This window comes from Chelonia mydas, chromosome 6, assembly GCF_015237465.2.
Source record: "Chelonia mydas isolate rCheMyd1 chromosome 6, rCheMyd1.pri.v2, whole genome shotgun sequence".
NCBI classification, from domain to species: domain Eukaryota; kingdom Metazoa; phylum Chordata; order Testudines; family Cheloniidae; genus Chelonia; species Chelonia mydas.
The window spans coordinates 19,599,367-19,626,900 of NC_051246.2; the positions used below are offsets into that span (position 1 = coordinate 19,599,367).

The 27,534-nt window shown below is 50.3% G+C and overlaps 1 protein-coding gene across 15 annotated transcripts in view; it reads right to left on the minus strand.

The window, feature by feature from the left end:
- RAB3IL1 (RAB3A interacting protein like 1) overlaps positions 1-27,534 on the minus strand; it is a 69,644-nt gene that overhangs the window by 12,176 nt on the left and 29,934 nt on the right. For 5 of the 15 annotated variants that reach the window (XM_043550207.1, XM_043550204.1, XM_043550212.1 and 2 more), the window contains one exon: positions 4,347-6,772. The exons of 2 other annotated variants lie outside the window; for them this stretch is intronic. In XM_043550207.1, coding sequence (XP_043406142.1) covers positions 6,636-6,772 — 137 coding nt within the window. In that variant the 3' untranslated portion in view covers positions 4,347-6,635. Of the gene's footprint in view, positions 1-4,346; positions 6,773-24,624; positions 27,414-27,534 lie in introns of those variants that run through there. 8 more of the 15 variants (XR_006291952.1, XR_006291951.1, XM_043550206.1 and 5 more) reach the window with 2 other exon arrangements.

Below are 27,534 nucleotides of genomic sequence, written 5' to 3' on the forward strand. Positions count from 1 at the left end.
AGTGTGAACAGGAAAGAAATGCTCATAGCCCAGAGCACAGCAAGATATGTCTGCACTGCAGTTGGGAGGTCCAAGCTTGCCCGACCCCCTGGGCCCGAGCTCAGGTGGCTAGCCCAAGCCACCACCTGAGCAGCAGTGTCCACACTGCTATTTTTAGCATGCTAGCTCAAGTTGAGCTAGTGAGAGCCTACCTACCTGGGCTGGGAATCACCACCCTCTTTCCCCCCCACCCCCCACACCAACAGCAGTGTAGACATACTCACACAGACTCCATTCAAAAGTCACCCCACATTCTGTGCTGCCCTCAGGTACATGGGTGAAACTCCCATTCATGTCAACCAGATAAATCAGAGCAGACTTGGGTTCTCTATCTATAGGGTACCCTACCATTTAAAGCTATGGAGGGAATGTGAGCTCCAGGGGTTGGGAAGAGGATACAAACAGTGTCCTTTTCTTTTTGCGAATACAGACTAACATGGCTGCTACTCTGAAACTAGCTAGGATGACAGTTCAAATCCAATCCAGAAGCCTCATGACTGAAGTTGGTACCGTCTGATGGCCGTTTAGTGGCCTAAGCAGAGCAAGATGGTGGGATTCCGTCCATTTCCTAGTGGGGCCAGGATCCACATCATAACTGGTATTAGGTGGCTCCTTCATGTCAGGGCTGAGGTACGTTGGCAGAGCACTGGAAGGGCTAAACTTGTCAGTATCTGTGCTGTGCCAGTTCTGTGGATGAAGAGAGGATTTCTGCTTCCAGGACTGTAAGGTGGGCTGGCCTATATTACACCCTGGTACCACAAACCACCCAGGGTATAAATTGGTGGCTCCTTCATGGAGCTGCGAGCCCAGGCATGTTGCTGGCATGGTTCACTGCTACACCCGATACCTGCCCTTTCTGCACTGAGAGGGCGTGTAAAGGGATTCCCCTTTCAGCCCTGGAAACCCTGGCTGGTAAGCCCTCCTGCTGTGTAAACAGCACACATACTCTACCATGTACTGTCACCAAGTGCATCTTTATTATTGTTTTGCCTTATGCTCCAGGTACAACTCAATTTAGCAGCAGCAGAAGGGTCCCCTTCTTGCTCCAGCCTTTTATACTGCTTGTTTTCTTCTAGCTGGCAAGCTAATTATCTCATTAGCTCATCAGACTCCTTACAGGTGCAAATGACTCCTTCTAACTCTTCAAACCCAGACTACCTTATTCCCTCCTACTCTAACTATGCCCAGTGCCTGTGTCTTCTAAGTGACCAGGATGCTGGCTCCCAAAAGGGACTTTATTTATAGTTGCTAACAGCCCCCTCTCAGAGGGGGATACTGATGCATGTCTACCTGCAGTCAGGCTACCACTCCTCTTCTGTCTCCTCTACATCTTCTTGGGGTTCTGGCTGCACTTTTCCTCACATCCTTCTGTTTATTCACATCCCACCCCCAGTAAGACCAGGAATCTCATCACCAACCTCTCCCTGGGACTGGCCAAAATGGCCACCTACCAGTCAGGAGGAGGAGGAAGCTGGCTGAGGATGTTCTCTGTGACCATGGGCCCAATTTCCTGGCACATCTGCATTCATGGATCTGGGCACCTCTGGATGCCACCCACTAACTGCCTTGATTCCAGAGCAAAGGGAGCTGTCCGGGATTTTCTTCTCGGTGTCCCCTTCCAGATCCCTTAGTTTGAACCTTTGACCCAATGCCTTTCTTCTTTTGTTTTTCATTACCCCAAGCCATTCAGTTGACCCCTCCCCTCTGCTGAAGATGAAGTCTGATGTTCTCATGGGTGGAACCTAATGGTTCTCTCATGGCCCAGGCTGGCTTGGGATACAGCAGCCCCTCTCTCCAGAGGGATTAGGGTTATTGGGCATCACAGGTGGCCTGCAGATTCAGGTGAATTAATAGTGTGCTCTACTTGTTCCCCCACAAGCATCAGGGAACATGGTTGGCTCTGATCTCATCCTAATCACTTTAACAAAGCCAGCAGGGCTCAGAGTCCATGGGGCATTGGGAGGGAAATGGCTGCCTTGGAGAGGTAGTTTTATGTAAACAAATCCAGATTATTCATGCACATGCAAGCAGGCACACATGAAAATATGCATGGCCCAGAGCCACCCACAAACATACCTGGTCACAAACATGCCCTAAAAATATGCACACAGAATCACTGCCGACAATCCCTTGGAGTTTGAGGAAGATTTCCATAAAATCCTAGCCAGACAGTTATTGCTGGTGATTCCGCAGGCAGCTAATGCGACCAACCCACAGATCTTGTCACAAGTGGGGCAGACATTTCCCAATGGAAAGGGCTGATCTGGATTGCTGAATCAGGCTGCGGCGCATTCTTTTCTCTTTTCCCATGTCTCCATTTCCTGTTGTCTCCATTGGATCTCAAAATCCTGGGATCCTTGCCACAAGGTCCTTTTCCATTTTGGTCAGTTGAGGGCTTGGGTTTCCCCATGAGCTTATGTCAATATTGCAGTTCTTCATGTTGGCTTTCAGGGTGTCTTTGAAGCGCTTTTTTTGCCTGCCCTGCATCCGTTGGCCCTGGCTCAGTTGTGAGAACATGACCTACTTTGGGAGTCAATTTTCTGGCATTCAAAGAACATGAGCAGCCCAGTGGAGTTGGGGGTGGATGATCATAGTTTCAATGCTGGAGATTTTGGCTTGGGACAGAACACTGCATCAGTCATCCCACTTGATTCAGAAGATCTTGGGGAGGCTACGCTGAGGGTATCGTTAAAGAACTTTGAGGTGTCTACTGTACGTGGTGCAGGTTTCGGCACCATAAACAAGAGCAAGGCTAAGAACAGCCAGGTACACGAGAAAGTTGGTTTGATTCAATACGTCATGATCTTCGAAGCCACAGAATTATGGGGAGCTGGGCAAGAACAGACCACTTGCGTCCTCCCACGTGTAATTCTGAAGGATTTCTCAGTCCCTCATTCCTACAAATGGCTTCCCTAGCCTGCTCTTGAATTTCTACAGTGATGGTGCTTTGGCCAGATGTATATGCGTATACAGGCATGGCCACGAGCCCTTGGACATATACACATGAACATACTCGAGAGGCTTTGAGTAACATCTCCAAGCAGTGTGCGTGGGTGCCTGTGCATAGCTCAGCCCATGACCACACACGCATGTGAATATGCATGCACATGCATGTGCATCTAGCCATTACAGAAGAGGTTCGGAGAGACATTTGTTGGAATGAGGTAATGAGAGATCCTGCCAAACTGCAGACTGGAGGAGCCACGTTTTAGTGCGCGTGAATCTGCACCCATAATGATGGACTCATTCATCCAGACACGTGTACACCTAGGGAATCCTCCAAGTACATATTTGCAGCCAGCACTCAGGGGCAGGCAGCAGCCACTGGCCAGCTAAGAGCCAGAGGGGCCAGATCCAGCAATAAAATCAGGGAGGCAGGAAAGGGAATCAGCTTTGAACTGCAGCCCTCTCCACTCCCATGGCTCATTGCTGCTCTCCAGCCCCAACAGCGGTTCCTAAATCTCTCTAGTAGCAGCCTTCAGCCACACGTATCCGCTGATTCCAGTTTTGTGGATTATGCTGTTATACCAATAAAATAAAAACCAGCAGGATCTCATTAAAAGGGGAAAAGGCAAAATGCCACATTTATTGTGAATACAGAAAGAATCATAGTAAGCAGTTAGTTATAGCTATAACATTCCATTCAATCTCATATTTATTCACAAATTCATTCATACAAACACACACACACAGGTTCTGCAAAGTTGCTTTCATAGTTACCAGCCTTAGACTTGCTCATGCCAAGCCACTGGCCAGGTGGCCTGGACACGAGGAGGGAGCAGGGCCTTGTCAGATGCTCATCTGACGCTCCTGGAAGTTGGTTTGCAGAATCAGACCCCAAAGTTCTCAGTTTCTAGAGTCCATTTTTATAGGAATTTATTCCTATGCCAGTCTATGGGAATTGCTTCATCATACTGTTGCTGAATCAATCACATTCAGATGGCACATTCCTGACGGCTCCGTGTTGTTCTTCAGTTCTCCCATCCTTGAGGCTGTTGGGTGGATTCCAGTCTGCCCTCCGGGGGTCCTCTGGCTGTTTCCACTTGACGCCTTCTTCAGCCGATGGACAGTGAATGATCAGGGAGGTGCCAGCCTAAGAATTCAGTTATTATCCACACCAAGCATCCATCCACATACATCCTCTATCTCTATTTTAATCACAATTGTTAACAAAGCGAGATAAATACAACAAAAGGGCAGGGAGTCTCTGTGTGCTGTTTCTGTTGTTACAAAGTATTGCTTTGAGAACAGACTCTGTTTTAGGATGTACTAACACAATTAGCAGGTTGCAAGTTTCACACAGAGGGGGAGAGAAACAGTACCAAAAACCAAGAGACCTCTTAATTAGTAATACCCTGGAATTTATACTATGGGGAATCAAACTCATTTGTGATTTTAATACAGAACTTCTTTAATATGATCCAACAATGCCCCCTCCCAGTCTTGTGCTACATCTGGGGATCTTGCCTTCATCCATTCCCGTATGCAACTAGGCACCCACACCAACACCCTCCCCCTTCCACACCAGCAGGCAGCCAAACACTGTACACATGGACACCTTCCCCCTCTCCCCCTCCCATCCCGAGACTTTTTATCACAAAACCTGCAAACAAACAAGCTATCTTGGACAAATGGCTGGGAAGCTTTTATCCACAAAGGGCAGGTGCTTAGCCTTGTGAAACGTGGCCAGAGTTTCAAAGGGGCAGGCACAATGCAAGCCAGGTGGATTGGGAGGAATGAGGAGTACATTGACCCACTGTCTCTCTCCACCTCAGAAGGCTGCCTTGCCACCTGATGGACTGCAGAGGGAAAGGACAGTGCTGGGGGGTGGGGTGGAAGGGCACAAAGAAAAGGCAAATACTTCCCTGGTGTAACTCCACTGCAGTCAATGAATCTGGTCTGTTAAAGACTAACCCAGCCCACAGGGCCCCTCTAACTCATGCTGGGAAAGGGAAGAAACACTACATGCGTGTTATCATAGGAGCCCAGTCATGGACCGGGACCCCACTGCACTGGGCACTATACAAACACTGAACACAACCACACATTCCCCATCCCAAAGAGCTCACACACACACTAAGAGAAGAGAGAACAGAAGGGTACAGACAGCTGAAGGAGTAGAAGTGAACAATGAGACAACGTTGGTCAGAGTGACAGACAGTGCTCTCTGCATACCAACAGTGTAGGTCTTGTCAAGGTTTTGTAGGCATCCCAGCAAAGGCGAGTTTTAAGGAAGACTTGAAGGAGGATAACGGGGCAGCTTTGTGGATGTTGATGGGGAGCGTCTCCCAAGTGTGAGGGATAGCATTAGAGGAAGCACCAAAGTGCTTGCTTGAAAATGCAACAAGTGGGCGATGGAGGCTGGCATCCTGGACCGATCAGAAGTGGGATATCTTGATATCCCGGACAGTGCTTGGAAGTGAGGACAAGTAGCTTACGTTTGAGGTTATAGAGAAGGGGGAACCAATAGAAGGATTCCAAGAGCAGGATGACCTGCTCAAAGCAATGGGCTAGGAAAGCTATCCTGGCAGGACCATTCTGAATGGATAGGAGCAGGGCAAGATTACATTTCTCAAGGCCAGAGAGAAAATGTTGAAGAGTGAATCTCCAGCCAGCATGCCCTCATATAGCTCAGCATGGTGTAGCAGGTTCTCATCTGGCACCCCCTGCCAACAGCTGTTCCCGCCCAGCAGTGGACTGCTTCTTCTCTTGACTTAGGCCGCTGGACAGGACACTTTAAAGTCTCACGGCTTCCAGCGTATCATTGTCCCATACAGTGTCCGACAAAACTAATGAATAAACAGAGCATCCTCTGCTGCTCAGACCTCTGCATCCCACTCTTCTCTCAGAGCAGTGCATTTCCAGACTCCTGCTTGCCTGGCATCCTCCAACAGAATGCAGAAAACCCCGGACAAACCAAACCCAACTAATGCCACCTCTGCCCAGCTAGTCCCATTAGGTTCTCCCCATCTCCCTGTTCTGGAGCACCGATTCCTCTTGGCAAGATCCTGTGGGGCATGCGAGTCAAAGGTGACCAAAAGGCAGCTGGGAATCGAGGACATGGGATTCAGAGTACAGTTCTTTAGCTAGGATGATGGCAGAAGAGGAGAGAATAAATGTCTGGTGGAGGAAGTCAGTGTGATCATGGGACTACTTCCAGCAGAGATGCTCCGCAGCATGAGCGGAGGAGTACAGGAAGAGGATGTTGAGGGTGAGCCAGGGCTAGGGGTTGGCAGGGTGGACCTTGTGATTGGAAAGAGAGGCAAAAGAATCAAGGGAGGAGGACAGTGAGGACGGAGTAGTTGGGTCAAAACTGACTGTGACCCCATATGCCAGGTTGCCTGCAATGCCCAGAGTAGGGAGCCAGGCCCAGACCCACAGGACAGGAGCCACTGCTGTGGGGTTAATGTGGGACAGGCTCGCTCTCCAGCCTCTTGTGGCCTCCCCAGGCCTCCCCTCTGCACCAGCTGGGATTAGGGCTACAGTGCTGGAATTGAGGGTGCTGTTGCAGGTAACCAGTTCCCCCATGGCAGCTTTAGCCTAGCTAGGCTTGGAAGGAATCGATTTTTATTCCCAAATGTCAGGAAACGTCAATTTCACTGTCCACTCACAAAGCAATGGCAATATATTTCCATCAATAATCGAAATTTACAGATTGGGAAATTATGAAAAATGCTGCTTGGGGTCTTACCCGAGTCAGAATCCAGTGACACAGCCTTCTGAATCGGAGTTGCTACAAATGGGCACACAAATTGAGTAGCAAAAACCAGTTTAATTTGTTGATTTAAGAATAGTTACTCTGTATATTTTAACATGTGATGTTGACAGTTTGTGTTTAAACTGTTTATAAAGCTTTAACTGTTTTAATCTCAATCTCCATTCTCATTAAATAATTGTTGTCTGACACACACCCCCAACTGTGAAAACAAACATCGATAAAAATCTGCTTAAAAATAAACACTGATATTATCCATCAAAATTATAACAAAAGAATAACTGAATTCTGCTAAGTCTAAATATCACACTGAATGGGGAGGCTGAAGACCAAGTCAAGTGAACAGCCCTTTTGACGACAGGAAGAGTAGAACCAGGATTGCAGGTCAAATAAAGAGGTGAGGATGAGGAAATGTGCAGTTGAGGGGTTACAGGACATGGGTCATCAACATGGAAGCTGAAGTCACTGAGGATGAATGTGGGAGACTATGAGGAAAGGGAGAGAGCAATCCATGAATCAAAATCAGAGAGGAAGGCTGATGGAGAGGAGCTGGATGGACGGTGGAGGGAGAGAGACTGGTTGAATGGAATGGTCTAGAATGTTGGCCAATTGTGGCTGGCCCTACTGACGTGTAGGAGAGCATTCAAGGAACCTTTCCCGCTCCCTCACACCTCTGTATAGGGCCCGCCACCGTGGATCAGAGCCAGCAGAACTCTATGCTAGTGCATCAGCAGAACCAGCAAGTGCAAATAGAATGAGGTGGGGTGAGCACACACTCTCCCAGCGTGAGCAGGAGCAGTGGGTCAGGGCCTGGTTCGTTAACAGCAGGGGCAAGGTACCTTTGCCCCGCCCCCAACAAACTCTGGTACACTTGGTGCTGAGTTCCAGCGAAAGCTGCATCACAGGAGCTCAGGCCCTGCAATTCTCTAAAATACACAAATAAGGAAGAACTGCCAAGTCGTAGGGAGCTAGCCAGAGACCTGGGTTCATTCCCCTGCCAGAGTTCCTGTGGGAGTTTGAGCAAGTCTGTTAGCCTCTCTGTGCCGCAGTTCCCCATCTGTAAAATGGGGCTAACTGCACTGCCCTACCTCACAGGCACGCTGGCAGGATAAATACATTAAAGACTGAGAGGTGCTCAGATATGATGACAATGGAAACCACAGAAGTATCTGAGATAGATAGAAATGTGGCTTTTCCTGGTTCATCTCAATTAGAAATAGAATGAAGCGAATGCTGAACGAAGCAGAATGACAGGGGGAGGGAATGAACCTGAACAAGCACCCCTTGCAGGCCACAGAGGGACATGCCAATTCTCCCCTCATCCAGCCCCAGGGATTTCCCCCTGTCATAAATATAAAGGGAAGGGTAACCACCTTTCTCTATACAGTGCTATAAAATCCCTCCTGGCCAGAGGCAACATCCTGTTACCTGTAAAGGGTTAAGAAGCTCAGCTAACCTGGCTGGCACCTGACCCAAAGGACCAATAAGGGGACAAGATACTTTCAAATCTTGTGGGGGGGGGGAGGCTTTTGTTTTGTACTTTTTGTTTATGTGGTGTTCTCTCTTGGGACTGAGAAAGGCCAGACAGAAATCCATCTTCTCCAATCCATCCTAATCCAAGTCTCCAATATTGCAACCAGTATAGGTAAGCCAGGCAAAATAGATTAGTTTATCTTTTGTTTTATGTGAATTTTCCCTATGTTAAGAGGGAGGTTTATTCCTGTTTTCTGTAACTTTAAGGTTTTGCCCAGAGGGGGAACCTCTGCGTTTTGAATCTGAATACCCTGTAAAGTATTTTCCATCCTGACTTGACAGGGATGATTTTTACCTTTTTTTTTTTTTTTTAATAAAATCCTTCTTTGAAGAACCTGACTGCTTTTTCCATTGTTCCAAGATCCAGGGGTTTGGGTCTTTGATGATTTTGTAACCAATTGGTTAGGATATTATTCTCAAGCCCCCCCAGGAAAGGGGGTGTCGGGCTTGGGGAGATATTTGGGGGGGAAGGCGTCTCCAAGTGGTCTCTTTCCCTGTTCTTTGTTTAAAACGCTTGGTGGTGGCAGCATACAGTTCAAGACCAAGGCAAAGTTTGTACCTTGGGGAAGTTTTTAACCTCAGCTGGTAAGAATAAGCTTAGGGGGTCTTTCATGAGGGTCCCCACATCTGTAACCTAGAGTTCAGAGTGGGGAAGGAACCCTGACACCCCCCGATGGTCTCTTTCTCCACACACAGCCCTGGGACTCCTCTTCCAACAATGGACCTGACTCCTCACCCAGGCAGAGTGCCCCCCTGCAGGCGCTGAGAAGAGGGCACAGAAGGAACATCTCCCTTCTCCACACTCTTGTCTTATGCAGCCAAGCAATGGGCTTGATGCTGCTTCAGTTATGAGCACCTGATCTTCTCACTCTTTGATGGACAAGGCCTGTGCCAAATGGCCTTTGCCCTTTTAATCTGGATTCAGTCCAGGTATTCAGGCAGTGTTTTACCAGCATGTTCTGCTTCTTCAAACCTGCTGTCACTCACCAAGCTGTCACCTGTAATTAAGAAGCCTTCCTTTGGCAATCAGTCTGCCAGCTGCAGTTGTACTTTCTGGTACGGAGCCGGCAACATGGGTCTGCAGCAAACCCATAGGGCTGAGTCAGGGTAAAAATGCAGTTAACGGGTTGCAGTACGTATTCCAGCTCGTGGAACATAACAGTTCACAGATCCTGCTGGGTTAAAATGCACAGAAATCTGCATTTCCACTCACTCTGGCTAGGCAACTAAAGTCCATCATGGTGAGAGCATCACCCAGTGGTAGCTAGGGGACATTTCCATTCCCCTGCACAGTTCTGAGGACTCCTCAGAACTCCTCAACTCAAGAAGACCACCGCCTGAAGACACCAGCATGGTCTTTCCACTCCCACCCCCAGCCCAGGCTCAGCATTCAGGGCTCCGCTCCCATTGCTCTGCCAGTGCATCCCAGTCTCGGGTACAGCAACAATGGTCCATCCTAGTACCTGCTGGGAGAGATTTCCTTTCTCCTCCGCAAGTTCAGAAGACTCTTCTGGGCTGTCAGCACAGCAAGCCCCAGACAGGGAAAGCTCACCTTGCTGGTAATGGGGAGACCATTTTACTCTCTAGTCTTGGTACTGGGAATTCCTCTCAAAGGGTGTTTTCAGAGTCCCACAATGCCAACCGGATGAGTGCCCCAGCCCCGCTAGTAGCCAGGAGACATTGCACTGTCCACGCTTTCAGTCCTTGGGAGGCCTCTCTCCTCCGGGGCTGTCAGTGAGCCCCAATCCCAGGCTGATGGGAGGGCCTCCTTTTTAGACATGCCCATTCTTCAGGTTCTCCGGTCTCCCACTGCACTGTCAGTACACCTCAAATCCCAGCCAAATGAGCACTCCCCCTGCTGGTACTGGGAAGCTCCTTCCCACCGCACCTGCTGGCACAGAGCTAGCGAAAGCTGTTTGTCTCTTCCAAGGGCTCTAGCTGGTTTCCAGAGGCTCCCAGCCCGCTCTTCTTTTGCAAGCTGTGCTGAGCAGTTGTGATCTCTCGACCTTGAGGAAAGTCCCTGGCTGTGCCACCCCGCTCTGGACTCCTGCGTGGCTGACCAGTGCATATCCATAGACGGGACATGTAACAACAGGTAAACAGAACTGGCCGCTTACACTAGTAACACGCAAGGAGTGACACGAAAATCCTCCCACATTACTCTCTCAAGACCATTTTTAGTCCCCACTGGCAGGGAAGCCTAGTCCTGTTTGGGGAAGACGTCACGATCATCTGTTCTGCAACAGCACCTAGATACAAAGTGTAAAAGGGTCAGCTGGCTCCCAATTACGCCCTCACGGCCAGGGGTGGCTCTGCAGCATCCTGCCTCAGTTTCCCTTCTCAGACTCCTCAGTAACTCAAAAGGCTTTCACGAGTCTAACAGCAGCCACCCTTCTTAGAATCTAATGTATTAATATAAAGTTCAAAACAATTCATGCTGTCCTCAAAGTCCCCAAATAATTAGAGCCGCTGTAGGCTGTGCTGGAATCCTAGGCATAGCTGACAGGGTGAACCAAAGTAGGCCTGGCCTTAGCAGAATCGTTACACACCGGGTATTTGCTAACCAAGTAAGCACAGTCCTGACTTGAGGATGGAACAAGAGCACCCAGAGTTCTCAAGTAACTACACAAATAGCAAGAGATGGTCCAGGGACCACGGACCTCTCGTAAAATAAGGATGGAACAATGCCAGGTTAATGGAGGAGGATGTTTTGTTCCAACTAGCAGGTACAAGGTACAGGATAATAACCCAAAGCATATGAAGTGTAATACGTGATTTGTTTGTATCAATGTATAAAAGGAGCGTGGAAGGAAGGGCACCTTTGTACTGGCCTAGGGGACAGCATCCTGCTATGTTGATTGAACTGGCACCTTGAGGCAGGCATAAATTTGTTAGTGTACCTGTAGCTCCTATGGGGCACTAATACTGTGCTTTGTTGACAATAAACCTGGCTGGGGCCTTGCCACCAAACCGAGCCTGCAGTCTTTATGACTAGCATTGAGGTCTGCTGAATCAACACGCTGCAGACTCTGCTAACGGGCAACACGCTGGAGCTCCAAACACTGCAGAGCAGCAGCAGAATAGCAGCACCCTGCGGCAGAAAGAGCAGCCACTCCTAGGCCTCTGCCTGCCATGTCCAACTCTCTCTGGCCCCACGAGCCAGCAGGCCAACCCCGCCCTCTCCAGGTCCCTGCCCCTCTCGACTGCATTGTCACATCAGTTTCCAGCGGGGCCCAGCCCCTCCTTCCCAAGAGATCTATTCTCTGCTCCAGCTCTCTCTCCAGGCCTCGCTTTTTCTATCGCCCCCAATGACTTAATTCACTCCCTCCACATGGGGAGGCAAACAGGCTGTGTCACAGGGGACTGGGCCCATTTCCCCTCAGGGACCAGCTACCCTGTGACACAAACACTGGGGTCCCATTGTGTTAGGCACCGAATGTACACATAAGAGACAGCCCCTGCCCCAAAGAGCGTACACCCTAAAGAGACAAAGAGGAACGGAGGCACAGAGAGGGGACGTGACAAGCCCAAAGTTGCACAGCAGATCAGTGGCCAAGACTAGAACTGGGGTCTCGAGCCGATTCGAGTGCAGGCTTTCTTCTCTTCTGCACATAAACACCTGCTTCTTTACACTGGTGACTACGGTTCATTCACATTCCAAGGTTACTTATGGCCTCCCTGGCAGGAAGAACCCCCTCTGGGGTGCAGCAAACACCGCCTGTGCCTACTGGCTCCCTGCAGGCTCTGAAAACGTGCCTAAAGCTGGAATGAAACCCAGACACACTAGTGGAAGCAGGTTGCCATTGTATATGAAAGTGGGAGGGGAGAGAGACACCTCTGAGTGGGAATGGGCAGAGGCATCTCACAGAGAGCCAACTGTGAGGGCATGGAAGACTTACTGATCATGTAACCACATGCTTCCTGGGACCCATCCCCTTAGTACCTCTCCTCTGTATTTACCCCACACAGACAGGCTTTGTATTGTATAGAGATGGGGGAAGGGGTTCATTCATACTAGAGTTTATATGGGTGTACGTGACTGTGTAGCTACTATATGAAGTTGTGGGTGGATGTGCAAGAATGAGAAAGCGTTCTCTACAAGTAGGAGTATGTATGATGGGGTGAGACTCTGTATGTTTCAGTGAGGAGTGGTTGTGTTTCTATGTAAAAGCACCTCAGCGGGTGTGTTCGTGTATATTGTTAGTGCATATTGTGTTGTGTATACAGGTATAGAGAGGAGCAGTGTGTACGTCTGGCTGTTGGGAGGGTGCATAGGCTTGTTCATGTCTGGGCAGGTCACTGAAGTTCTATTAGAGCTGGACAAATAGCATAAAAAAGCCTCATTTGAACATTTAAATGACCGCTTCAAATATCTTTGTGCCTTTGTGTTTGCTTCCTGTGCCTTTTCCAGCGTCAAGTTCACCAGCAGGAATAGGCCTGGGCCTAGCGAGCTTTAACTGAACGCTGGAGAAAGCTCACGAAAGCAAATCTTACAATCACACTGATTCAGTCAGGGAAATGGAAATATAACACATGACCCCCACCCCCCTTGTCCAATCAAATGAGCATAACTTGAATCTCAAATATTGCATATGCACAATGAATGGCTCACGGAGACCTACCGGCAACTGTCTGAAATCATCTGGGGAGTGATTTCACATAACAAATACATCCAAGACAATCTGAAGTGGTTCACAGACAAGACACACAGGAAAAGAAGCAACATGTGTCACATCAGTGCCTGGCTGAGAAGGTATCGCCCAGCTCCAGGGAATGCCTAGCACAACAGAACCCCATTCTTGGGTGGCCCTGAGGCACTACTGTAATCAACGTGATTAAATGCCAGTACTATTCTGAACAGCATCATTAGATTGCATCTCCTCCTGTGGTCTTATCTGACTGAAGGGAGCCGAGCCAAGCCAGGGGACTACTGACGGCTGTGTTGAGTTATGTAGCACAGTGGCTGCTTACTGATTCCTGAGTGCCTCTGTAGCCATCCCATCTCTACTTTCCCTTCCTCCAGGCTCCTTTAAGAACACAGTCACCAGTGACCTTCTTAGCTTAAATCCTTCCATTCACTCTTCCCCAGTTCTCCTCAGGCTGGCAACAGAACTTATCAAATAGAACTCAAAAGCTTTTCAGGTCCTCTTCCCTTCTTTAACTCCCCCTCACAGGCCTTACCTAGTTAGGGCTCTGCAGGGGCCACACTTGCTCCTAGCAGCTGCTGTTTCCACCAGCTTCAGTTTCACACACTCTCCTGAACTCCCCAGTTCAGTGCCAGACTTCCCACCACTAATGATCTCCACTACACTCTCTCAACCACACCCCTACCTGCAGGTTCCTGCAGCCTTTTATATTGGAATCACAGGATTCTTCTCAGGTGGTGCTCATCTTGCGATCAGACCCAATGAAGCCCTAGGCTCTCCAGCCCACTGCAAGCCACGCTGTTTCAGATGGAATTAAAATTGCTCCAAATTTGGAGTCAGGTATCTGATCGCCAAGCCCCTTGCTGTCCATTAGTAACTGGACACACACACACATACACCCATCTCTCTGCTCCTCCAGGGGCACTGGGTCTCCCATGGGGTCCTGCATACGCCGAATGAGAACGTCTCTCTGGACAGCGGGTACACTCACAGGCTTGTGGAGTGGGGCCAGTGGATTGACCGTGACATGGACCTGACTCCTCAGAGCATCAGCACCACCTGTTTTGTGGATGGAACAGACTGTTCCCAAGGCTCCACCAACTCTAGCCAGTGCTTCCCTACCCAGGCACACTGTACCTTCAACTGTACAGGCCCTGTACTCAGGCAAATGGCCGGAGGTCTGGGTCTCAGTAACAACAGGAAGAACAGTATGCTAACCGTAGTAATAATGCAAATGGGCCCAGTGCCCCATCTAGGTTTTGTGACTCTGTGAAAAGGGGTCTGTGCTCTCTCCCCTGGAATGACCATAGGGAATACACCCCTGGCACGGATCTCTCTCCACTGCTGTCACTGTGCCTCTGAGCCATAGGGTATTTACTGCCATGTTTCCCGACAGATGATCACCATCCGTGTGGGGACAGGATGGAGTTCCCACCCTTAATCTGCTCCTCACCTGCCTGCAGCACTGGTGGATCTAGCTTCCTCCTAGGACAGCTGCAGCCTCAGGAGCAGCTGAACAGCATCACCTCCTTTGTGGATGGCAGCACGGCGTATGGCAGCACGGCCTCGCGACTGGCCAAGAAACTCTGCAACTTCACCCGCGAGCTGGGCTGCTGGCTGGGAACCTGGAGTGCTCTGATGGGGGGCAGTCCCCCCTCCTGCCCTGCACGGAGAAGAAATCCCCCATTTCCTGCACCTTGATTAGGAACCTCTGTCCTCCCACTAGCACGTCTGATGTTTCCTGCTTTGTAGCAGGTAGGAGACGCTCAGGACAGCATGGCAGGATAGCAGTATATGTCCATTTTAGCTGCTGTTCCAACACACACTTTAAAAAACTACAGTCCCTTTCTGAATGAAAATTCCCCAAATTCTCCCTGATTCTGGAGTTTCTCCTTCTCTTCCCAGCAATGTCCCTCTCCCACGTGCTCCATTTGTGCTTCTCATTGGGACTTAGAGGAGAGGAAAATGATGAGGAACAGTCAGCATGGATTCACCAAGGGCAAGTCATGCCTGACTGATCTAATTGCCTTCTATGACGAGATAACTGGCTCTGTGGATGAGTGGAAAGTGGTGGACGTGTTATTCCTTGACTTTAGCAAAGCTTTTGACACGGTCTCCCACAGTATTCTATTAGGTGGCTAGAAAGCTGGCTAGATTGTCGGGCTCAACGGGTAGTGATCAATGGCTCCATGTCTAGTTGGCAGCTGGTATCAAGCAGAGTGCCCCAAGGGTCGGTCCTGGGGCCAATTTTGTTCAATATCTTCATAAATGATCTGGAGGATGGTGTGGATTGAACTCTCAGCAAATTTGCGGATGATACTAAACTAGGAGGAGTGGTAGATATGCTGGAGGGTAAGGATAGGATACAGAGGGACCTAGACAAATTAGAGGATCGGGCCAAAAGAAATCTGATGGGGTTCAACAAGGACAAGTGCAGAGTCCTGCACTTAGGACGGAAGAATCCCATGCACTGCTACAGACTAGGGACCAAATGGCTAGGCAGCAGTTCTGCAGAAAAGAACCTAGGGGTTACAGTGGACGAGAAGCTGGATATGAGTCAGCAGTGTGCCCTTGTTGCCAAGAAAGCCAATGGCATTTTGGGCTGTATAAGTAGGGGCATTGCCAGCAGATCGAGGGATGTGATCGTTCCCCTCTATTTGACATTGGTGAGGCCTCATCTGGAGTACTGTGTCCAGTTTTGGGACCCACACTACAAGAAGGATGTGAAAAAATTGGAAAGCGTCCAGTCGACGGCAACAAAAATGATTAGGGGGACTGGAACACATGACTTATGAGGAGAGGCTGAGGGAATTGGGATTGTTTAGTCTGCAGAAGAGAAGAATGATGGTTTGATAGCTGGTTTCAGCTACCTGAAGGGATTCCAAAGAGGATGGATTTAGACTATTCTCAGTGGTAGCAGATGACAGAATGAGGAGTAATGGTCTTAAGTTGCAGTGGGGGAGGTTTAGGTTGGATATTAGGAAAAACTTTTTCAACTAGGAGGGTGGTGAAGCACTGGAATGCGTTAACTAGGGAGGTGGTGGAATCTCCTTCCTTAGAAGTTTTTAAGATCAGGCTTGACAAAGCCCTGGCTGGGCTGATTTAGTTGCGAATTGGTCCTGCTTTGAGCAGGGGGTTGGACTAGATGACCTCCTGAGGTCCCTTCCAGCCCTGATATCTATGATTCTATGACTCTCAAATGGCCTCTCTAATACAATGGCTGCCCCGTACATGGCCTGCTTTGCATGCTCCACCCCATGGCGGTTCTAGGGGACCTCTCGGAGCACATTCTGAGTCTGTAACATGGGTGCCCCATGGAAGACTTTCTATCCTGTTTTTGGGCTGCCTTCTGTCCTCTAAGAGCCAGTGCTCCGACCTGCTTTCTCCTTTCCAGTTTGGGTTTTCTGCTGGGTTCCATCTCCTCTAGCTAGCCCTGGCTAGGTGTCCCTCCACAGCATGTTTTGTTCCTGCCCCCCAAATGGGTGATGTATTCTATCTGTGCAATGGCCTGCAGAGTGCAGTCTTGTCTAGCTGCTCCTGTCAGGTCAGCAGCACATGGGAGGAGCTGGCTTTCAGCACTGAGCATTTCACTGAAGTGATATTAGAGTTCCTGCTTTAATGGCCTCTTCCCTCCCCAGGGCACTCGAGATCTGATGAGTATTTAGGAATACAGGTCCTGGCGGGGGTGTTCCTGAGGAAGAACAAGAGAGTCACTGCAGCGTCCACCAGCTCAGCCCCTCCGGGAGTGAGGAGAGCTGCTACCAGGAGACCTGCAAGATCATCAGTGCATATCTCCAAGTCAGGGCATCAGCTTGGAGCTGCTCAACCCGTGGCATGGCATCCCTCACACAGGACCACACCCAACTCCTACTGAAGCCATGGGACAGATTTGCCGAGACTTCAGTGAGTGTTGCATCAGACTCATAGTTGCCACCACATATTTCTCAGCTGTTCTCTTATACCTCGCTGCTCGGCAGACCCTGCTCTTATCAGAGAAGGTCTGAGACTGCTACACACTAAGCCAAGTTAATGCACACGTAGGTTTATATAAGAGCAGCCCTGACCTTGGGAAACCTTAGTAAAGCTATACAGCAAACAGAAACTAATGCTAGGATCAAACTGCAGCTGGCAGGGGCAGGGAATGGCCCATTGCCTGGAAATCTCGGGGCTCCCAGAACTCTGTCTCACTTCAGTGGCAGGTGGCTCAGCACCTCTGAAAATCAAACCTTTAATCCTGGCCCAGGGCAGGAGCAATGGCAGAGCCATCCACCCATCCCTAGTGTAATAGACGTGAGGAGGTGGGTGAGCTCCTGGCCTGCCTGCTAGGGAAGCCGTTCTAGGCTCTGTTTTATGGGGACAGGTGAGGGGTCCTGTGACAAAGCAGCACTTTGTCATTCAGTCCCCAAATGCCAGCACTGGCTGATCACAGCATTAGCTTCCTCAGATTCCTCAGGCCACCCAGGATTTACCACAGGGAAGGGATGCTTATGTCTGCATTACGTAGCTGGGCACTACACATTAGCTATACCTCCCAGCAGAGAGAAGAGCTGGCAAAGGTAACTGTTCTGGATCCTGTGCAAGAACGCCCACATCCGCCAACTCCCCACAGACGTCTTCTCCAGCAGCCACTTCCTGGACCACTTTGTCCCCCTGCAACAGTCTCCTCATTCCCAGGGTGGATCTGGCTGCCTGGAGACAGGACTGGACAGGTAAAACCTGGAGCATCTGGCTGTCGGATAAGGAAAGCCCCAGGCAAGGCAACTGCTCAAAAATGTTCATCCAACAACCATATTGCAAATAAGGTGCATATATTGTAGCTGTGTACCTGGGATGACCTTTACATTTCTAAATCTGCAGAGATTAGCAGCCACGTGGCGTTCAGCTCAGTGCACGGTTTCAGATCACACACACGCACACTGTGTCCTTTCTTGTTTGGTCACTCTCCATGCATTCCGTTTGTGCCTGGAAAACCATGATTAGCTAGGGACAGCCCACATTTATCAATACAGGCCATTGCACCGTGTCTGGGACAGCAAGGCTATTTTGTACTCTAGGCCTAGGAAAATATGCTGTCTTCGGTACCAGTGTGTGGTAACTGGTGAGAACTAGGGACTGTTAACTAGAGATGCATGTAAAGCAGTCCTGCGCTCACCAGTAAGTAGTTTTATTGGTCCTACAAAGCCCAGGAACTATGTGGTGCATTCCTGAGTGCCATCTACTGCCACTTTCTCTGTTAATAACCACTGCCTCTTTTACAAAGCACTCCTGTGACAGTGACCATGCTGGGAGCCTGATTAGTTTTTCATTTACATCAGCTCCACACAGGTGTAAGACCATGGACTTCAGTGGTTACCTCTGGCTGACGCAGGGCTGGGGAGCAGAGACTCAGGCCTGTGCGTTGTGCGAACATAGAACAAAAGACCTTGCTATAATGCAGATGCATGAGGGGGTCAGTTAAGGCTGCGGTGGCAATCTCCTGCCTTTAGGAGGGTTAAAATCCAGGCTGCCCCAACCCAGATTTCAGGGCATATTGCACGTTCCAGTGACCATATCTGGAAGTTTGTCCATACTCTATAAAGTCTACAACCCAATTTCCTTTGCTATAGAGTCAGTGGCCAACTCCCTTCACTGTCTCTCTGTCCCTCTCCCCAGTCCCTGATGCAGAAGGAGCCTACTTTGTTCCCTGTAAATCCTGTGTTCTTTGAGTACCAGACTGGCTACAGCCCGGAGGGGCCTTTGTCCCTACTCTGCAGCCATGCCAGCAGAGCGCAGAACCCACTGTCCATGTTCCAAGGTCAGGCATCCAGAGAGCCAGCAGCAGGAACCATTCTCTGTGCTGTGCTAAAGAGCTGGGTGAAAAACCCCTATAAGTGGGTAAAGCGGGTTATCAGGATGGAGCAGGAGGAGAGGCTGCTTCTTGGGTAGCCAGGACCCGAACCAGACAGTTCCCTAACATTGGACACTGCATTTTCAGAGAGAGAGAAATGGAGTTAAGGGACTTAATTTACAACTTCCTGAAATTTATAACAAGCTGCTTATAGGATCATTCTGTATCACACCCTAACCTGTAATCAAGCTGCTTGTGGTAGCAGTGTATGCCTCATCTATAGTGCCACCTAGTGGGGGAATGGAAAATAACAGAGCTATTATTACTACTATTTTACTAAGAGGCCCCATTGTGCTAGGTGTTGTACAGAGCATGAGCGACCGTCCTTGCCCAGGAGAGGTTACGATCTATCACAGACAACTCAGACTAATAAATCACTTTCCACGTACACAGCACCTGAAGGATCTCCAAGCGTTCTGTGAATGGGGCGGCCAATTAGTTTACCACTGAAATGCTGCCACCTCTGCAGCAGATGCATGTCCAAGTACTGGTCTGGCGCCCAGGCCCCCTGCTGGCAGGCTCTGGGAGTGTGGTGGCCTCTGTTCCCACTGAAGGAGAGCTACACATCACTCAATTGCTTATGACCTGCTGCAAGGAGAATGCCACTCACACAGCTCATCTGAGGAGTGAGTACAAAGCATAGGGATGATGGACCCCATGTGGAGAGCACCCTGAGGAAAACAAAACCAAAGAGGACACCGGTCCCAATGCCTGCCTCTGTGTGGATACATCAGTTAGGGGGGAAGGTGATATTTCTAGACTCAGCCCTCTGTGCTGGGAGGCATGAATGACTGATTCTCAGCTACACATTACAGGCCAAAGGCCCCATTTCTGATCTCACCCACACATGTGTAAATCTAGAGTAACTCCATGACCTTCAGTGGAGTGACTCCAGATGTACACTGAGCTTGGAGTTAGGCCTGTAGTGAGGACACCCTGGCATTCCTGCTCTCTGTGACTATAAAAAGTCTGTTCGATCCATTCTAACACCATTTCTGTTCTCTGATCTGGGGACTCGGACCTTCAGCACCACCTCACTGGCTGCAGCTGCTGGGGTTGGAGCAATTTCCCTATTCACTGCAACTGTGACACTACACAGAAAATAAGTTTGCGGCTTAGCTTAACCTTGCCCCTGTGCTTTCTTCATAGCCTGTGCCCAGGCAAGGGAATGAAACAAGGGAGGTACAGCAGCTCCTTTTAGATCGCTTCAGACACAGAAGAGTCCCAAGGGCTGATTCTCCTCCCATTTATGCTGGTATAAATCCACCAAGAGAGAGACAGCTGTAAGGCTGATGTGAGATCAGCACCAGGTCCTCGCTGTCTTACTGTTGTCACAGGAATCAATATGCCCTGGCATCCTTCCTGCCTGTTTGCTCCTGCACAGCCATAGACAGTTTTCCTTCTGATTTCCTTCCCAGATATTCCAGAGAGGGAAGGACTTGGCTGTGTCTGAAAGTACCAATTGTCCCCCAGGGCAGCCCCAGCAAGCTCAGAAGTTAGAGAGCTGCCAGCTCTAACCATCCCCTCCAGCTCTCATCTCAGGAATCCCAGCAGCCACACTGGCACCAGCCCTGATCACAGAACAGAATTTCCAAAGCATCCTGGACAAAAGAACCGTGCAAGAGTGGAAGCCAGATTTCCTTTAGCCCCACACGTACCTCTAGGGTGACCGAGTGCTGTGGCACAGACCCAGCAGGTGTCATACACTCTGGGAGCTCACCCACCAACTCACCCCAGAGTTGTCTAACAGCAGAGCTCTGCCAGAGACCAACCTGCTGGAGTAACTCCCCAGCTGCCCCGCACCATCTCTTCTTACTCAGTAACTACTAGTCACCTTAGTGGCAATAAGAACGAATAAAGCCTGAGGGACTCAGGCAGGTCACAAGGGAAAAGGACAATGACTGAAAGACACCAGCACTGGCTGGTAGCCAGCTTTACTGTAGCCCAGCCTCCACATCCAAAAGCTTGAGGGAAATGGTAGCCAGCTTGACCGAAGGCAGCCTATTTCTTCAGTCCTATGGAAAGGCAGGGGACATGGTGGCCATTTTGAATAGGGGAAGAAATTCATGAATTTGATGCCATTTGATTCCCCCTCAAGTGTGCCGTGAACATACCAACTGCCACAGACAGGAGAGAGGGGACTACAGGGAGAGACACACAGCAAGGGAGCTAGGAATCGATGGGATTACAAGGGTGCTTCACCCATGTATTTGAGGGTAGAACTGGACCTTTACGGGCTCAGGACCAAATTCTGCCCTGACCTACGCCCCATGCAAGTCCGTAGATGTAGGTGTGACTGTGGGAACAGTTAAACCCAAGGTGGGTATTGGACCCTTTATCAACCCTGCTTTAGGATCAGTATAAGCCTTCACACCCAAACCCTTCTAAGCCAGGGTTTACTTAAATCCCTGTTTTTATTTCCTTTCCCCAAGGGGATCCTGACAGTTCAATCTTCGTGCTGCTCCTGGCTGTGAACTGTATTTTGACTGATTAAAAGCATTCTAAGGTACACCATTAACTTTCCTATGGAAACACTGTGCATGGTGTGAAGCAAGATTGGGGGGGGGAGAAGGGGGGAAGCACAACCCTCCTGAGCCTTCCCTGTGGGACAGTGCCAGAGGAGGAGGAAGGAAAGGCTGAAGAGCAACCAGTTTAGGTGGGATTTTCCTTCCGAGTGGTTGTTTTGTGCCAGTCTGAGCCCAGGTGAAACTCAAGGCCTGCGAAGATGTACAAGTTTGGGATAGCAGATTAAGCTGTGAGAGCCCTGAGGGAAATGAACGGAGACTCAGCACTTGGGACGTCTCACACTAGGCCCACACATCACGTGATACGCTGTAGGGAATAGCCACGCGCTGGGCCCAGGGACATGAACTGACAATCTAACACATCTGCTGGCTGTGACTTACATCTGCTTTTCCAGCCAGGCTCTGCAGAGGCACGCACGGTACCTTATTGGCATTACAATAGGCAATGTGCCCAGTGAGAGATTGGCACCAGCTGGCAGGGAGCTGCCATACTCTCTCCAGGAACAAGCAGGCGCTCTGTGGGGAGGACAACAGATACACCAGCCGACATTCCTCGCTCTTCTAGGAGGAACCATTATGAAAGTGGCCCAAGGGGGCTGCATCCGATTTCATTTCTGCTCGGGAGAAAAGAAGCATCTTTCAGACAAGCTTCATTTGAAATCAGAGGGATACTCTGGGATGGAAGGAACAGGCACAGCCCATCTGTTTCTGAAACCCCTCGGAGCTTAGCCTCAGTTCCCTCTTGGTAGAATAAAGGCTTAATTCATCCTTGCTCAGGGCCCCTTTGCACTAGCCCAGCTGGCACAAAAAGGCCATAGGACCACCCTGAGATCGCTTCCCCTCCCAAGGAATAAACCTGGCAGAGAAGGCCCATACTCCAGCTGTGCCACTCTACCCTGCCTCCGCATGAGCGCCAGGCACAGAGGGCATGGCGAGGCACAGCACAGGCAGGCTGGAGGGACAGGCCATGGCAGAGCCGCTGTGCCCCTGCAATGGCTCACAGCAGCCAGATGCTGGGGCACAGTTTAAGGCAGGCCTGAGCACCATGCCTGGGGACTGAACCATTGCCCACAGTCTCTGAATGATTTCCCTCTGTTCCTGTGCTGGCATGGTGTCGAGTCTGCCCCTATGTTCCCAGCCTGAGTGTGTGTGGTCTCTTCCTCCAAATAATTATCCTCCCTAATCAAATCAAGCCCCAGCTGCTGGGTAAGTCTGACCCCAGCAGGGATCTAGATGCACTCAGCAGGCCAGTTCACTCTTGGCACTTCCCCCAGGCCTGTAGGAAGCTAAATTGCCTCCACATTAGGGCTAACCCTTTCCCGTGGGGAAGGCAAAAAGCATGGAAGCTCCACCTTGAAAAGGTAATGTTTCTTTTGCAGCTGGAGGGGAGACAGGCTTAGGAGGAATAAAACAGTGCTGAGGCGAGAAAGGCCACCCCGCTCTCAGGAAGAGAGGCTGTTTAAACAGGACAATACTGGTAAGGAGATAATGATGCACCCAGGAGACCAGTCACATCTACCCCTTCCAGTGGGCTGCTAAAAGTCGAGTCAGGCCCTGCCAGAATGATTTCCTAGAATCCCACTGGATCCCAAAGTCATGGGCTGGGATCGCCCACTGCTTTAGTGCAGGAGAGTCTGATGTGCTGTAATGACACAGGAGAAAGGAGGCTAAATGCTGGGGAACCCACACACCCCCATCATTGGGGGCCCATTTTCAAAGGTAATCACTGATATGTCCAGGCCCCAATGCTGGTCCCATACCCACCTACTGAAGGTAGAATGCTAGGAGTATTGGTGCTGGGGAAACGGTGTAATTAGGAAAAGAGGATCATTGAATAGGTGGGTTTCTGGGACAGACAGTCCATCCTGTGGAGTCCTGTAGGTGGCGATCCTACAAATAGACAGGTGTTAGGAGGCACCAGTCCCATAGGAGAGGGATTCCTGGTGGTTATGCTGCCTCCACAAAATGAAGAGCACCATCCACTGTCAGGCTGTAACACCAGGTAGTGTCCCTTGCTTGGTTCCTGCCAGACCAAGGAGAAGCAGGCCAGATCACAGAGCAGGAGAGACTCTTCATTCAGTGGAATACACAGAGAGACTTAGCTGTCCAGATCCTCACAAATGACTCTGGCTCCCAGCCACCCCTGTTAGCCGCACTAATTCTGCATGAGAATGAGCTCTCATTCAGCTGTGCCTGCTCGAACCAGCAGTGGAGGCCGTGCTGTTCCACACCTCAGTCCCACGCCTGCCAAAGCTCCAGTGCAGAAATGAATGGGAATTGCCTGGTATTGGCCTCCCCTGCCCCTACTGAAGTCAGTGGGAGTTTGGCTGTTGAGTCTTTAGGGGCATGCTCCAGATCTGTTGGAAGTGAATGAGTTGCTATAAAACCACGGCCTTAGGACATATGTATTGCCAACTCATGTGTAGAGCTGAAAACTTCCCAGGATCCTTTTATATTTAAGTGAGAACTGACCTCCAGGGCATCTTCAACCCCAGCAGTGATGGGGAATGGCATCTGGCTGCCGTGTAAACTCATCTGAGGTGACCTCTTGCAGCTGGACCCCACTGAAGGCTGAGGGTGACCCTGATGCAGCAAATGATTTAGACTCTAATGTAGCACATTTCTGGACACGTTTCTGCTCTGATCTCACCCTGCACCTTGTTCACCTTTGATTTGCTGAGTTTCTTTCCCAGTCACCAGGTCCCACATGGCAGAAATGAAGATGTGGTGCTGCAAACCCCCTTAAAACTCAGCATTTGCCCGACGAGTAAAATAATTATAACCAATCTACCCCCATCTACAACAGTGGGGTTTGAACCCAGCAACCTTCAGCTCCAGCATCTACTCCTTGAGCTAAAGAGTTAACTCTCCTGGTCGGAGGGGTAGCAGACACACAAGAATCCTATGCCGCTAGAGGGAGGCAAAGACCCACATTCTCCTAAACTGGCTACACAATCACTGCCATTCCACTCTTCATGTAACAGCACCATGGTATCCCCTGTTCCTATTGCAATACTGCAGTTCCAGTGTCTCGGATTTGCCAGTTCCTACAGTGGCACCAGGGCATCTCCTAGTCGAAGCAGTGCAGGAACCCAGGATGGTGCACTATGGTCAGTAACTCCACACCAATCCATGTGCCCTACATAAGCTCATCCTGAGGAGCCTTAGTCCAGCTTATCACCACAGAGCAACAGTATTCGGATCCTCATTGTGGCCACTAAACTGCTTCCCTGCCCTCCCTTGGTGTGGCCAGGCCAAATATGGAGTCTGGAATTGTGATTCTTCCTCTAGGCAAAGGTTTATTTTCCTTTATAAAGAGCAGAGTGCAGCCACCTTGCTGTTTAAATTGAGCAATTAACACACTGTTTTTGTCTTACATTTAAAACAAAGTGTCTAGACCAATAACAGCTTGCAGTTCTCTAGCTTCTTTCAGCCCAAAGCACTTTACAAACTGATAGGAAAATCTACACAGAGGGATCATCTCACCCACTGCTGACCTGCAGTGACCTCCAGGCTGGAACAGGGCAGCTGGTTAACAGCACACAGCAACATTACATAGCAGTTTAGAGCAGAAACCAAAGTAAAATAGATCCAGGTGGAACTGCAAGGAAAGAGCTGAAATCTGAATCTGAGCAGGACATTCTCAGCTTTCCCTCATCACAGCTAGTGTAAATCAGAATAGCTCCACTGGACTCAGAGATGCTGATTCACACCAGCTCAAACGCTGGCACCCAGCTTAGCTTGTCCTTAAATGCTCTCTCTCCAGGCCTCTAATTCACAGTGTAAAACATCTTCCCTTGCAGAAAACAGCTAATATTTTTTTCAGCCAGGATCAGAGTGAGGATTTCCAGGACACCCAGCTGCTGAAGAGGAATTAAACTTTGCAATCCCATTATGGCTCGTGGCTGTCGAAGCAGAGCCAAGCAGTGGGGCCACAACTGGGTGCTGGTGTTTCAGACCAGCCCTGTTCTAAGTAGGAAGAGGCAGGTACCATGGGAGCATTTCCAGCATCCTCCTCCCAGCTACCTTTGGGGAGCAGGACTTGAGTTTCACTTATTGACCAACCCTTTGCTTGCAAGTGCCACTGTATGCCCTCAGGGGGGCACCAAGGGCCACCAGGCAGAGCCTCCCACAGAGCAGCAGGGCGCAGCCAGCATTCGCACGATCAAAGGAGTGCCTCTCCCAGGATTGCTGCCCCACGCTCAAGAGGCTCTTATGCAACGAGGCATCTGCTGACCTGCAAACAGCCCAGAGGTTCTATTGCCATTTGCCCCCCGGTCCCAGACAAACGCAAAGCAGAACGGCAGGCGACTCACACAGAGCGTTTTCCTTTGCACATTATCAGGTTACTTGTGCAGCAGCTCCTCCGGGGAGAGGCTGTGACGTCACAGATGATCTGAGACTGGGTGCTAACGGGCCAAATCATGCCTCTGCTGACAGCAGTGGAGTTACGTCACAGAGAAACGCGGTCCAGCAGCGCCATGCGAGATGGCAGCCGAGATGATGACATAGTAGACAAGGTTAATTATTCAATTATAAAGACAACCCAAGGCAAGGATCATGGCTTTGCAAGGTTCTGTACGGCACCATGTATATTTAAATGTCTGAGCCCAAGCCACTGGGAGTCCAAGGATTTCAATGAGCTTTGGATCAGGCCCTCCCAGCACTACTGCATATACTCCTATATTAACGACAGTGGGAGGGGAGATGTGAGCTGCAGCGGGGGCTAGGAGATGGTTGCCCCAGGCCCTGTCACCCACATGCAGTGGTGTCTCAGGGCTCCCCTGCTGGGGAGCTGGGAGACCTTTAAGGAAGCACTGACAAGGCTTGGGTCCAATACAGGAGTCACTGGGTGAAATTCTACAGCCTCTGTTATACAGGAGGTCAGACTAGATGATCTAATGGTTCCTTCTGGCCTTAATCGAGCAGCACAGAAGTGAATGCCCAGAGCCAGAGCCTATAACTGGCCACTGAGTAGTGACTGCTTGAGTTAGGGGCTATAAGGAGAGCCAGAGAGGAGACAGCCCCAGGGAGGTGAATGCCTGAAGCCACAGCCTAGAAACAGGAGTGGCTACGAGGCATCTGTCCTTGGCTGGGGTTTAAAGCAGAGCAATAGGGAGATGCTCATTCCTGCAGTGACCATAGCAGGGCACCGCTGCCTCACGAGGACCTGAAGAGACGCTGTCTGCAGCCTAGTACAGCCAACCTCAGCATAGCTGTGGCTAGCTTTTCTGTTCTGCAATTTCCATTTGCACAGAGACCAAGGCCCCAGGCATGGAGCTTTGGCCTACGCTGTAGCTCTCCGGCTCTGAGCTGGATTACAAAACCAAACCCTGTGCTGAAAAGAGAATCAAACCCCTCTTTGTGACTGAGCGAATGGAAAGTGACTCCGATAGGCGACTGCCAGAGGAGCAGGGAAGCACTTGGAAAACATGCTTTGCATGGCTCTTAGTGAGGTTTTTGTGCAGTGCTGGCATTTGCAGGGGGCACCAGTGAGGGCTGGGGGCACAGCTGGGCAATACTGCACCCCTGCCTCAAGCAGAGGGGTGGATGTGGGAAGGCCCAGCTGCAGTTCGGTGCCGAAGGACCCACTGCCAAACGGGGGAGCCCCGGACCCGCCTCGTGCACAGCAGGTCTGGGAGAATCCGCAGAAGCAAGATCGTGTATAAAATTAAAAAAACTGGCTATAGGCAGCATAGAGAAAAGGGTCCACTATGGACAGAACTTAGAGCTGGCCACCCCCCAGAACTCAAAGGACCAGCCCATCTCTGGGGGGAGAGGGAGTGTCTGCATCTCAGTCGCTGTGAGAACGGCAGCAAGGAGGCCTTTGGATGGGGGAACTCATGCTCCTCCCCTCTGCAGTTCATGTCAGGCCAGGAGAGGGAGGGAACCCCGTGGGCGTAGATGCACTGCCTCAGTCTGTCTGCCTGCTGGAGTACGTGACCTTCAAGCTGGGGCAGCTCCCTTCAGACGGCGAGGCCCAGCCTACATCACGCTGGGGTAGAAGCCCAGCTTGGCCATGGACATTTCCCTCCTGAGCCGCATGATTTCCCAGTACATCGGCTCCACTGCAAAGCAAAGGGGCAGGGGGGTTAGCCAGCCCCATGCTAGGCGCCGTGCGAGCCACCTGGCTCAGCCCCCTCCCCTATGAGTGGGACGTAGCTCCACACCGAGAGTATACGTGGACTG